General features: G+C 54.1%; 4 protein-coding genes across 4 annotated transcripts; 2 read left to right on the top strand and 2 right to left on the bottom strand.

Moving 5' to 3' along the window:
- LOC34619553 (uncharacterized protein in proB 3'region) lies at positions 1-2,330 on the bottom strand. Its single transcript, XM_022732839.2, has 5 exons — positions 2,109-2,330; positions 1,463-1,849; positions 994-1,092; positions 405-560; positions 1-246 (listed from the first exon to the last, which is right to left on the bottom strand). Exons 1-5 carry the CDS (start codon positions 2,328-2,330, stop codon positions 1-3), a joined length of 1,110 nt encoding a protein of 369 aa, XP_022587487.2.
- An 81-nt stretch (positions 2,331-2,411) lies between these two features.
- Positions 2,412-7,680, top strand: LOC113147076 (protoporphyrinogen oxidase 1, chloroplastic-like). Its single transcript, XM_026336332.1, has 4 exons — positions 2,412-2,429; positions 2,977-3,230; positions 3,348-4,642; positions 7,523-7,680. Exons 1-4 carry the CDS (start codon positions 2,412-2,414, stop codon positions 7,678-7,680), a joined length of 1,725 nt encoding a protein of 574 aa, XP_026192117.1.
- On the top strand, positions 7,680-11,129 carry LOC34619551 (U1 small nuclear ribonucleoprotein A). Its single transcript, XM_026336331.1, has 7 exons — positions 7,680-8,112; positions 8,290-8,371; positions 8,733-8,823; positions 9,044-9,205; positions 9,695-9,835; positions 10,198-10,313; positions 11,009-11,129. The coding sequence occupies exons 1-7, from the start codon at positions 7,680-7,682 to the stop codon at positions 11,127-11,129; spliced, it is 1,146 nt and encodes a 381-aa protein (XP_026192116.1).
- A 193-nt stretch (positions 11,130-11,322) lies between these two features.
- LOC34619550 lies at positions 11,323-12,950 on the bottom strand. Its single transcript, XM_026336330.1, has 3 exons — positions 12,329-12,950; positions 11,656-11,903; positions 11,323-11,547 (listed from the first exon to the last, which is right to left on the bottom strand). The coding sequence occupies exons 1-3, from the start codon at positions 12,948-12,950 to the stop codon at positions 11,323-11,325; spliced, it is 1,095 nt and encodes a 364-aa protein (XP_026192115.1).
- Between the last annotated feature and the right edge of the window lie 95 nt (positions 12,951-13,045).

Genomic DNA, 13,045 nt, shown 5'->3' with positions numbered 1-13,045 from the left:
TCAATATCCTCTGTTGCAGTCTACAGGTGTCAACATTTCTTCGTTCGTTTTTGCTCCGTTGAGGAATTTGATAAGGTTGTCCTCAAAAAGCTGAATGGATGCTTCTACGCTGTAGTTCTCGCACCAGTCTGCGTTGTGACACGACAACAGAAGGTTGGGAGCGCCCCAAAGAGGAGAAGACGCCGGAAGGGGCTCTGTCTGGAACACGTCCAGAGCGGCTCCAGAGATGAGGCTACTGTTCAGGGCCTGGGACAAAGTGGACATACACAGCATGAGCAAGATCGAAATGGGGGGGCTTTAAAGAAGAGAGGAGAAAGGGACGCACTAACGAGACATAGCATGGGGAAACAGAAAGTATAAGGAGGAAGCCGACAGGACTTGGAGGATTGCGGATTGAAGCACACCTGCAGCAAGGCCTCCTCGTCGACGACGCATCCTCGTCCAAGTGAGATGAACACTCCGGTTTTTTTCATAGCTCCAAATTGTTCTCTGGAGATGCAGTTAACGGTCTCTGGCGTCGCAGGCAAGCTGCAAATCACAAAATCCGACTGCCGATACACCTGAACACGAAGCAGCAACGAAAGCACAAGGGGCTAAAACCTCAACCATAATTAATTCGGAATGCACCAAGCATATGCCACAACAAAACACAAGCTCTTGGGCACCTCCCTTCAATACGACTCATCCTCCCATCTATACAATTTGAATGTAAGAAGAGGAGAAATCGCTGCCTCCTGCAGGTACTCTAGCTATCTGGGACATCCCTATTAGCCCGCGCTGTCTTTATGTCCATGAGCCAGTAACTATTAGGGACGGAAGATGGAGGAAGAAGATAGAACAATTGAAGATACACTTCGTGCATGGCACCCTCACAGCATGTGGAGTAGAAACTAAGCTGAATTGGCAAGGTATAATAGAGGCAAGAAAAAACAACTCAAGCAGTAGCAGAAACAGCAGAGTGCCCCCCAGAGCAGCAGTAAGCCGCCTTCCTACTTCTAAATGGTCCTTGCTGTCTGATGCGTAAACTTCGTCGAGGTATGGGCACGTTCTCGTGGCGTCGCGGCGGACTGCGATGCAGCGCATCCCAAAAAACTGACACACACATACACAGAGGGCACAGGCACAGATGTGCAGAGTTGAAAGCACATTAGAGCAATGTGGGTTTGGAGAGAGGAAGGTAAATACGGTGAAAATCGATGCCGGCAGACAGGCACAGTGCATATCTTCCCTAGTTGGTTTGACTGGCCACTTCACGGAAAGACGCGTTCTTCCCAATCTCTGCGTCTGTTGTAGTTAATGCACTTCTGCCTGAGGCCCTAGACCATGCTCAGCTAACCAGACTGAGTATGTCCATCACTAAATTGCCATTTCTATGTATGGATGGTTCTCCTTAGTGTGCCTCTCTTTATGTACATCTCTCTCTAATGCACCCAGTTGCTGCCAGAGGCTATACTCCACTGACCTTGCATGCAGAGGCTATTTCCCTTGCAATGTCTCCATAACCAATGAACCCCGCCGTTTTACCCTTGATCTCTCCGACGATGAATCTTTCCCACCTATTGTCGCTTTTGTTCTTCTGTAGCCTGGGGACCTGCTTCGCGAAGTGCATGATGGCAGCAATAGCGTATTCCTTAAGAGAAGAAGAGTAAATCCCTTTCGCGTTCGTTACCAATAGACCGCTCCTACTGAGGGGAAGACTTGGGTCTGACGGGCACGGTAGCTTTCGTAGTGCTGCGGAGAGGCCGTCGACGCCCGCCAAATAGCTGTGCACCCAGCGGAGGCTTTTAAGTAGGGGGATGACCTCCATAAGGAGAGAAGGAGGCGCCTCTACTACCAAAAGAATCTCGGCCTGAGGTTTGCAAACAAGAGCAGAATCTCTCCTCCGATGAAGTGCCTCGCTTCGGCATCAGGAAGGAGCATGTCTGTGGAAGGAACTGTGTGTATGGGCAGATTAGAAAGATTTAATACTGCAGTGAACACCAGCTGGGGAAGTGAAGATGGAATAGCGGAAGAGAGTCCATGCAGGTCGTTGGAGCTGTGTAGGCAGCCCAGCATTGCATCCAATACAACCCTGGGGTAGTGTGCCCTCAAACCCGCAAAATCCATACAGCTTTGATCTCTTCCTTTCGTTCATTGAAGTCTTCAATGGAACATCCGGAAACCAATTCAAAGTCCGGGAAATTTACCGCCAGATGCCGGACAAATCGGGGCAAGACCACCTGCCCAATGGAGGGTGGCGGTACAGTCTTGGAACCAGCAACTGAAGCCTCTGGAAAAACAGAAAGGTCAACAGGGTAAGGTGTCACGGCAACAATGAGGCGTTTTCCCATTCTTGCGGCGCGTTTAGAGGAGAGAAACTTGGCTGTGGCGTAGACAGAAGGGAAGCCGAAGAGGAAAGGTTGAGAGTCAAAATGCCTCCCAAAGCACTGGCCATATAGCGGAGTGAAATGACAGCTCTGGAATCCGGTATTAGCTTTTGGCGCAGAAGACCCTCATTGACATTTAACTTATTGGGGGTCCTCGCTCCCTCCGATTGCTCTTGTGTGTGCGATCAGCACAAACAATTCTACGTTTCTCTAGAGTTTTTTTCAGAAAGCCTGGATTAGGTTTGCCCAGGGATGTGAATTTTAGGGTGTAGATCACTAGTAAGTCTGCGGTTTGTGTCATGAAATATGCTTTCTGGACGTCTGCTCCATCCGCAGTGCATGCAGCGATCGACGGTTTGCTGTTAGTTGTCGTAGTTTACACTGGGGCCAATGCCTTTCCCGGGCCTTCCTTTTTACGATTTTTGAGATTCATGCCTTTAACACCCTCTGCATCCCGGAAGAGTTAGAGAAGAGGGGCACGCCTGTATACCTGCCTCCTCGCTCACTCGACTTGTACGTGCATTCGAGCTTCCTCAGAGCAATGTCTTCCCTCCATTGCAATTGAATTGCAATGTTCCGCCGGGCAGTATCAATCGGCTTGTCTCCTCAGAGACTGAGGATAGTGCCTTCCTGCCTTTCATCCTGCCGATGGCTGTGCTCGTTTAAACCGCCACCTCTGTCCTCCCACGGCGTACCAACGGCTTCTGGGGGGCTCCTTGAAACTGCATCTTGCACTAGCGGAGATCCACAAGATGCTGCTCTCGGGGAAGGGAAGATTTTACCCGATCTAAGGGTTGGGGTTTTGATTGTTGGAGGCGGCCTCACAGGGCTTACCGCTGCCCACGAGCTACAGCGCATGCAAAAACACGGAATTCCGCTACCCGCGCCTCCGTCTGCTCTTTCTCTCCTGACCACGGCAGTAGATTGTGCCGAGGGAGGCAAGCCCTCTTGTATACACGATGAACAGTGCATACAGGAGATGCCCTTTGTTGTTGTTGAGGCCGGCAGTGGTGTGGGTGGCTGTCTGGAGACACAACGCTCTGCATGCGGAGCATTCCTGTGGGATAGTGGGGCTAACAGTTTTCGGCTCACGACGGAAACGCGACAGCTGGTCAAAGAGGTTGGTTTGGACGAAGAATTGCTGACAGCCCCCAGGGAGGCCCCCCGCTTCGCTGCTGTGGGGGGTCAGTTGCTGCCCCTACCCCACTCCCTCCCATCTCTCATATCTTCTTCCATTCTCTCGTGGCGAGGGAAAGTGCATCTGGCCAAGGGCCTTCTCTTTGGGGCAGACTCCTGGGTGCCACCACCACTGCGCACGCTGAAAATACCGAGACAGGGACAGGTACAAGGCGACATGAGGGACAGCCCGAAAGACCTCGATTCTCCCACAGTTTCCGAATATGTACGTACAGTGCTCGGCACCGAGGTTGAAAGGAAGGTTGTAGGCGCGCTCGTCACAGGAATCTACGCGGCAGACGGGGCCTCCCTCTCCATGAGGCTGGCATTGCCGGGTCTTAAGGCACTCCTGGACAGAGGACTCATCAGGAGCCTCGCTGCAACTGCCGTCAGCCGCCTGGCGTCATTCCTGAGTCCGTCTGATTTTCCTGTTTCTTCTGTAGGGGCTTCACCCGCCAGCTCAGAGCAAGCGAGCCTCAGGCAGGACACGGCGGGAGGCGGAGGGAAGCGGCGGGGCCCCTCAATAGCCAATTTCCGGCAGGGCATGCATGCGCTAACGCTGCGCCTGGCAAACGCACTTCCTCCCAAGGCCGTGCTGCTGCGTTCCCACGTGTCCTCGCTCTTTCCCCTCTCAGACTTCAGACCGCAGGCAGACGGGTTTCTTGCAGTTATCTCCACGCCAAACGCGGAGAGACGCATTCTTGCAAGCCACGTGCTCCTCACAACGCCCCCGAATGAAGCTGCTCGACTGCTAGGCACGGCTGGGGCATCACGGATTCCTCAGAAACAGGTTCTAGCAGGGGACGGACAGCTCGTGCAGCAAGGGCTGCTTAGCTCGACGGCAGTGCGGATGCTGAACGCCCTACCCTTGTCTTCTGTAGCCCTGGTCACTCTCGCATTAAGGCCAGCCACCAATGAGAAGCTGCAGGGCCTTACGCCAAATGGGTTTGGGTATCTGGTGTCTCCCGCCGAGGCATCGGCAGGAGGGTGGGAGACCATGGGGGCCATCAGCGTCTCTCGAATTTTTGAAGGTAGGGCCCCCAAGGGTTTCGAGCTGTACACCGCCTTTTTGGGAGGCCCTTCCCACCCGGAAGCGATCGAAGAAACGGATGAGCAACTCACATCCAGAGCCCTAAGGGACCTCTTGAGAGCATCTAAACAGTCCAATCTGTCCTTCCTTCCGGATCCAGAAGCCCAGGAAAGCTTCCAAACGCGCGAGGCCTACCAGGTTCCAGGGTGTATAAGGTCTTCGGTGTTAAAATTCCCAGAGACCCGTAAGAATGACTCAGTGTATTACTTTCGCGTCTTGGGTATTAGGCGTTGGCCTCGAACTATTGCTACCTTTGGTTTAGGCCACAGCTCGACACTGCACGTAGTGAATGAAGAGCTGCTGCAGCAGCAGCGGCAAAGGCACCCCCAAAGCCACTTGCTCCTGGAGGGTGGGTGGGTAAGTGGCATTGCGGTGGGAGACAGAGTCACGGCGGGGCTTGAGGCAGCGCGGGTCCTTGTAAGGCCCGTACAACAGATGCATAACGGGGCAAAAGTACAAAGGTGACCTCGAGGCATAGAGCCGTCTCGAGGGTATTCATTTTGCCTGCTCTTTCCACTTTTTGTATGCCTTATTTGCCCCAGTGGCCTTTGCTTGTACTGCAGTCTGTACCCGTACCCTGATACCCCTAAACAAGCGCGAGTGCCGAGGAGGTGCTCTGAAGCTGCGCTGCCATGAACAGTGTAGGGAGGGGCTGCCAGGAAGAGGCACCTCCTAATGTATGTCCATTCATTTCCTCTAGCCCTTCAGAACAAAAAGCCAGCCCTAGCGACGCAGTGCATGCTGCTACGCATCAACTAAATTTGTCGTCCTTCGCGGCTAAGACTGTGGGTTCAGAGGGAACTGTCATGAGGGCACTGCCCCAAAGGCAGGGAAAGAAGGGAGCCTGGAGAGTGCTGCGCCCCGAGCAAGACGTCCGACTTGCTCGCTAGCCAAGTAACAGTGAAAAATCGAGCAAAGTACATCAAATCGGGACACTAGGGAGGGTCAAATGAACGAGAGGAGGCTGATGTGGAGTGACGAAGAGACACCACCCCAAAAGGCACCTAGCAACCTCGATCAAAAATGTTATAGACCTTTTCGCTCGACGCTCTCTCTGCTGCGGACCAGCTGCAAGAACCAGAGGAGCTGAAGTGCTCCAAAGAGCGGCATACACGTAAAGTAGAGACCCTTCCTGGCGGGGGAAACAGTGCTTATGACGGGGTCCCTAAGGAGGGCCCACCACAGCTCGGGGAAGAGAAAGAGGCACCCGTAAACCAACCGAACAAGAAAAAAGCTAGCAACAAACAGCGCGTGCACAAGCTTTCCTACCAGTTTTTCGCCCCCTCCTGCCTTCAGAATGAAATAGCGCAGAGAAAAGAAAGGGGTACTGGCCTCAAACGTCAGGAGGGCGGCTGCATAGTAGCACATGGGGATATGCGACGGGAAGAAGAAGGGCGAGCAAACACTCGATATAGAAATGACGGCATGCACGAGCCATTGAAGGCTCCCAGACCCCCAATCCCTTAGAATAACACAAAGGTCCCACAGGAAGTAGCCGCCCGTCAGGATCCCTAAGGCGCAACACCGACAGCAACCTTTGCCCGTATCATAGTGTCCTAAAAGGGGACCCCTGACCAGTATTGCCTCCTCACCGCTTGACCTGTGCTGCAGAGAGGGACTAATACACCATTTAAAACGCCTTAGGAATCATAGCTAAGGCCTTGAAGATTTGTGCTGAGGATCCTTACTGCGTACCCGTAACTGTGTAGAGAGGCGAAGTGCCTGTGGCTTTGTCTTGTATAAGCTGCTGATCTGCCAAGATACACGTGAAAGCAAGGAAAGAGACGACTACAGCATGGTATCCCCCAAGACACCTGTTTCTAGCCACACGGAGAAACGATCGAGAAGCCCGTAACTCGGCACACACACGTGACGCTGCTTCTGCTCTTGCGAGGGCTACCTGTGTTGTTGCTGCCCCTTTTATGCAGCTTGATGCAGCTGGGTCGTTTATTCGTCCAATGGAGGCACAAGAGCTGCACGAAACCTGCGAAACTACTGTTTTTGTTGCAACTGCCGGTCCTGCGTGTGCTTTGATTACTGCTCTACATTCACGCAGCCGCTGCTTGATGACGCGCGCCTCATTTCTAGGCAGGCAGAAGAGGAGAGGCACCTCAAAGTTATTGGAATTGCCAAGGAAGAACCACCCAAGTGTAGCCAGAGCGAAGAACAAAACGGTGAAGCAAACGGGGAAATATCCTTCCCCGTCACCCCAGGCAGCGGGGGGAGACACGCAGCATGACCAAACGCTCTGCGGTAGGAGCCGCCCTTCAGCGAGGGACTTCATCTCTTAGATCATCGCAATATCAAAAGTTAAAAATGCACTCCCAAGTGCCAATCACTGTCTGGTATCGCCCGCACTATTTAGCTTTAAGAGATGTGGATCAGGCGCCCCTTCATGAGCCTATCCGTGGAAAAAGAGGAGATTTCCTCGCATACCCCCTAGAAAAGCTAATTTAAAATCATTTCTGGGGTGACTAGGGGCCCCGGAGGGCCCCTTGGGAAACCACGGGTCCAGCGGTGGAGGCGTCCCTTTTACCAGCAGGGCGGAAGCTTGGGCTCTCTGGGGGTGCAAATACGCTTCATCGACTGAGGAATGGATATGAAAGTGCCTCAATTTATAGTAACAAAGCGACTGATAGGTTTTAGTGGAACCTTAATAGAATTCGGAACGAGACCTTGGCAAGGCAGCATGAAGCGCATGCGCTCTTGTTCAGATGCAGAAGCAGCAGCAACAGCTACTCCTAAGGCTGCCTCCTGTACCTCTCGATGCAGCAAAAGCATTGGAGATTCTTGTTTCCTTGCTGCTGCCCTTGCTTCTGTTGTCTGATGCAGCAGCTGTAGGGGCCTAGGCCTCTCGTCTTTGCTTCCCCTGCGATTTCCGAACCCCCTTCAGCCGCCGCAGCTGCTGCCGCCGGTGCGCCAGCAGCAGCGGCTGTTGTCCCCGTTCATCAATCCCCAGTAGCGGACTCTCCTCTTTTTACTGCGGCCTCAAGCCTCAAGGATCTACACTCTCCGTCTGTTCCTCGGAAATGGCAGGGCCCCCAGTAATGCCTTTCGGCCCTGGGGCCTCCCCCCAGCGCCCCGGTGGCGGAATGATGGTAGGGGGGCCCCCCTCCCGAGGCCACCCGGGGGCTCCAGGGGTCACCATGGGGGGCATGCCGTTCGGTGGCCGGATGGGCGGGGCCCCCTTAATGGGCATGGGTGGGGGGCCCCATACGTTTGGGGGGCCTCCCCCCATGGCGGGCGGCGCCCCCATGGGACCTCCCGCCCCCATAAGTGCGTCCGTGGCTCCCATGGGGGGCCCCATGGGGGGCCCTGGGGCTGCCTGGGGTCCTGTGGCTCCCGAGATGGCTGCGGTGGGGATGACGGCCGTGAACCTGAAGAGGCTGAAGTACCTGCAGCCTCGCGCTGTTGATAGCTCCATTCCGCCGAACTGCACGATCTACGTGTCAAACATAAATGACAGGATCAAGCTCAAAGGTGAGTACAAGATGGAGAAACACCGAGAGGGAGAGATGATGAGGCAAGAGGCGAGGGGGGATAGAAGACTGAGCGACCTTAGGGCGTCCACGACTACGACTAGCGATCATTCCGCTTGGCTGGCATAGTAAACAAACGGGGGCACTTTGCTGTTGGCGCACGCTGTTTTGCAACCAGAGCTGAAGGAGAATCTCAAGTCTATGTTCAAACAATTCGGGGAAATACGGCAGATTGTCGCCATGGGTTCATTCTGGCGCAGGTATGAATGTCTACTACCATATCTCGACCCTTAACCCTAGGAAGCTTAACTTCCTCTCCTGTGTCTTCCGTCTCAAGGGAGGCTGATAATTTTGTAGAAATATTTATTGGAAACACTATGCTGTGTTCGTAAATCAAGTCTGGAGCGCTAGAGAGCAAAAGAAACCAGAGAGACCCTCGAGCCGTTTGTTGAGGCTTCGAGGCGTGGTAGCTGACTTTTCGCCAACAGATAGCTTCTAGCCGGCATGCATTTACCACTATGCGTGCATGAATATGCGTAGCGTGCGTCAGTGGGTGTGTTCATGTGCTGGATGTGTCGGTGTGTGTATGTGTGTGTGTATGTGTGTGTGTATGTTATTCAGAGGGCAGGCATGGATTGTGTTCAAGGATGAAACTGCGGCAACAACGGCCCTCAATGGAATGCAGGGGTTCATATACCACGGCCAGCCGCTTGTGCGTTAGAGTCGCATATATATATCTATATATACATGTATATATGTGTGTGTATCTATGTGTTGTCTTCCTGCGAATAGCATGGGGAGTCCCGGGTTGTTTTTTTGGCTGTTTTCTGTGGTCGTGTCTGTACGAAGGTTGCCTCACTGCTCGCGACCAGAGTGTTTCTGCCACAGGGGGGCATCTTGTTTCTCCGCCTTCTTTGTCGATGTTTCTTCAGCATATCAACTACGCGTTAGCGAAGAGCGACCTAGTAGCCAAGGAGGATGGGACCTTCACTGAGAGGCCCTCAGGCCCTCGCAAGCCTCGCCGAGTTCGCGAAAAGGAGGCGCAGCAAAGAGCACTGTTTCTGCAGCTACAGCAGCAATACCTTGCCTTGAAAGTGAGGTTTAGTGCTGCATTGATAGCTCCTGATGCTGCTGCACGGGGAACCAGAGACGCGGGCCTAGGGGGTGTCTGCCTGCCTTATTATTACCGCCTGCCTACATAGGGGGGTCTCCTTGTGTCGGTGTGTCTGCCCTCCGTTTCCGGTTTCGCACAGTACTTGCATGCATATGAACTGGATAACGGAAGTGTTCACTGCGTTGAGGCATCGTAGCTTCCAACATAAAATTCAAGCATGCCCTTTGGTCTTACATCTTCTGCAGCCCGCAACGGAGGCAGCAGCTGGTTCCTTGTCTTGCTGTGAACGGGGGGGAGGCATTATGGAGAAGGGGTATATATATGTACGTGTATGTGTGTATATGTAGGTATGCGTATGTATGTATCTGTAGGTATGTGTGTGGGTATATGTAGGTATGTGTGTGGGTATATGTAGGTATGGGTGCATATATATATGTGTGTAATTTTTGTTCAATATCTGTCGATGCAGGGACCTGGGGGCCTTCCGCCGCAAGCCACGGGCTCTACCGACCCGGCTGCCCTTGTGGCTGCAGCTCAGGCGCGGCAGCAGCAACAGCAGCAACAGCAAGCAGGAGCCGACACCACAGCGGCAGGGGCTTCACAAGGCAGCGTAAGTGCATGGGAGGGAAATGTGTTCGTGGGATTGATTGGCGAGGGTTGGGTGCACCAGGAAAGGCAACGGCAAGAAGCTCGCGAAAAGGGAGCGAGACGAGACAACAGGGCGTTTGCTGCGTCTTGTTTGTAGCAGTAGTATCTGCCATTAGACTTTAGGACTGTCTTCCGAAATTTAGGGGCTGTGCTCTATTTGCCTGTCTGCGCTTTTTGTCTCTGTAAGCGGTCTCGGAGTGACTTGGTTGCGTCCTTTGTCGGACTGTACTGCTGCTGCTGCAGGGAACCTCCAACAAGGTCCTGTTTGTGGAGAACCTTCCCGACTGGTGCACGAACTTTGCTCTTCAGCAGCTCTTCTCGCAGGCGGAGGGGCTCGTCGATATTCGCGCCATTCTCTTCAAGAAGGTGGCATTCGTCGAATACGCCACTGAGGAACTCGCCACAAAGGCGCTCAACAGTCAGCCCTCCCCTTTTTGGCCGTGTTGCTTCTGCTCGCTAAGTGCTACTGCTGCTGCTGCTTGTGCTAGCTGTGTCTTTGCTACTCTTGCTGCTCGCAAGCTTTCCATGTGGCAAAACTCACGCGCTGCTGTCCCTGCGCATATCTTGTCACGCTGGCGGAAGGGACGCATGCGCGGGTTGTTTGTGGCCTGACCGCACCGTCCTGCGGCTGCCATAAGATTCATAGAGCCTTTGCTGTGGCATCGCAGCCCCCCTGTCTTCTTGGTGTGAGCTGCACTGTTGATCCTTTATGCGAGGCTTGCGGCTGTTGCTTCTGGGTGCAGAGTTGCAGGGGCAAACGATCAGCGGGACACCTCTTCGTCTGTCGTACGCGCGAAAGTAGGAGGGCCAAGTCGCATGTTTGTGCGTCTCTTCCTTCGTGCTATGAGCCCCACGCTCTCTGGGGTAACCAGCAGCAACACGCCTGCAAGAGCAACTGGCGCTGCTGCGCGTATGCAGCTCACGCATTTACCCTCGTTGTACTGACACCAGAGGGCAGGGGGAGGAGGGGTCTTCGGCGCTGCGCTCAATTTTGTTCAGGGTATATTCCAGGGACCCCGTGCAGTGCTGCAACTCGCTGCTCAGGCGATTTACACCCCAGAGCGCCTCTTCTTCGTGGCTCTTCGCGACTGTTGTTTTGCCTGCATGCCCATTCGCTTTTTCTTGCTTTTGGCAGACCTCTCAGTGAATCTACTCCTCGGTGGGAGCCTCAAAAAGCCTTCCAGCTCAGTGCGCAGCCGTGCGCGGGAATTCTTAATGCCAATTTCCTTAACCCCTACTCTTTATGTACAGACTAGCTAGATTCGGTGGCTAGGCCAAAAAACATGGCGCGGCAGACTAGCGGTAACAGCGAGGTCTCTCCCTCCCCAATCTCTCCCTCTGAAATTGTATTTAAAGGCGCTTCTTCAAGCGTGACAAACACATTGCGGTTGTCAGGGCAATGAAAAGACCACCTTGCTTATTTAGGCGGGAGCCCATGACAAATACACTTTAATTTGAGCTCCCTCGTGCTGCCCAGAGGTCCAGAAGCTCCCTGCATCCACTGGCGCCGGGTCCTTCTCGACACGAGGCAGCCGCGGCCTCTACTGCCAGTATAAGGGACTCGATGCCTCTAAGGTATCCCGTGTCAGATTCCTGTGGAAACAGCGTTGCGTGCGCGAAATCTATTAGCTTCAGCTTGACTGTACGGTCTGCAGTCGTTCCTGGAGCGTGTGACTGGGCCCCAGAAACGAACAGGAGACTGCTTCCGTAGAGGTTGACAATTCGCTGTTTGGACCACAGCTGCTTGAGCGATCTCAAGAGGCTCAGGAGCAGGCTCGCTACCCGAGCTGGCTGTGCACCTCCAGAGACGAGAAACGCCCTAAAGAGCTCAACATAGGCGTCCAGGTTTGTGGGTATGAAGGCCCCTCTCTGCTGCCGAGAGCCCCCCCTCCACCTCATCTCCTGGCCATCCTCTATTCCCCACAAGCCGGAGAAGGAAATACCGAGGGACGTCGCTCCACGGGCTTTTGCTTGAAGCGCTGCACGCTGTCTTTTTAGAGGGGTGGCGAGATCGCCGTGCAGTCGAGTCCCTGCACCACCAACACGCCCAACATACACCGACGATGCAAACACACAAAAGTGCAAAATACGAGGGCGCAGCAAGCACGACTTCCTCCGAAGTGCCGGAAAACAACTTTTATGGCCGGGGTGAGGACGGCCATACAAACATCTACAAATGCGAAGACCTGTAGATGTCTTTCTTGTCAAGCAAAAACAAGCATTCCTTTCGTGCTCACAGACCCTCCATTTTGTCCGCCCCCCGTCTCCCCCACCCCGCGCGTGGCTGTTGTTCAAATTCCCCACAACAAAGCACAGCCGCGCCAACTCCTTCTGCCTTCCCTCTCCTCAAAATCTGTCAGCTCTTCGGCCTCTGCCCCTACGCCTAAACGCCTGTTTGCAGCTGCAGCGCCATATGACCACTATTCGCTCGCTGTTTCGTCCGAATGCCGCGTACCGATTTTGATGTCGATCACAAGGGGGGTTTCAAGCCCAAACAACACGTTTTCCAGCTCCACAGCCGCCACCTCCTTTCTGCTCAAGGACTCGCTCGAGAGACCCCTATCGGATCGATACACTCTGAATGCAAATGGCATCCATTGCAGCAGCTGCAGAGCAATGCAGCGGCTGCCTTCACTGCAGTCAGCGCCTCTACAACCCCGCCTTTTTCTGTCTCCGTTCGCGTTCTCAGTCTCTCCCCCCGAGGGCCCCCCCTCGCTATCGTTGGCATGACCCTCACCGACGGGCTGCCAAGCGCAGTCCAACGCCAGGAGGGGGCAGTCCTGCAGGCAACCTAACGGGCAGATGACAAAATTCCCGGGGGAACCTCGTGCTTCCCCACTTTTCGTGCTGATCCCTCCCAACACTTCAGCTGGTTCTGCGAGTGCTGCCGCCTCTGGAGATATCACTGCAGATTCTACCGCGGCGCCAGTATCCCCTGCTTCAGGAGGATCGATCTGAGCAAGACGGCGCAGCCACAAGTAAAAATGCGCTTCTTCCATAGAGGTTTTCTTCAAGAGCACCCGACCATCCACGCTGAAGGCCAGGCGCTCCTCATGGCCTCCTGCGTAGCCCTGCATTGTTGCAACAATGCAGAACTACGCAGAATCACCTGGTCCTGCTGTTGGGAGTGCTTTCGCTGCAGCCGCAGGGTGGTGCCCGTTGTTGCAATGCC

The sequence above is a fragment of the Cyclospora cayetanensis genome, unplaced genomic scaffold (assembly GCF_002999335.1).
Source record: "Cyclospora cayetanensis isolate NF1_C8 unplaced genomic scaffold, CcayRef3 CcayRef3_contig_121, whole genome shotgun sequence".
Taxonomy (NCBI): Eukaryota; Apicomplexa; class Conoidasida; order Eucoccidiorida; family Eimeriidae; genus Cyclospora; species Cyclospora cayetanensis.
The sequence above is the reverse complement of the archived record's forward strand: the minus strand, read 5'-3'. Positions and strand labels throughout refer to the sequence as shown.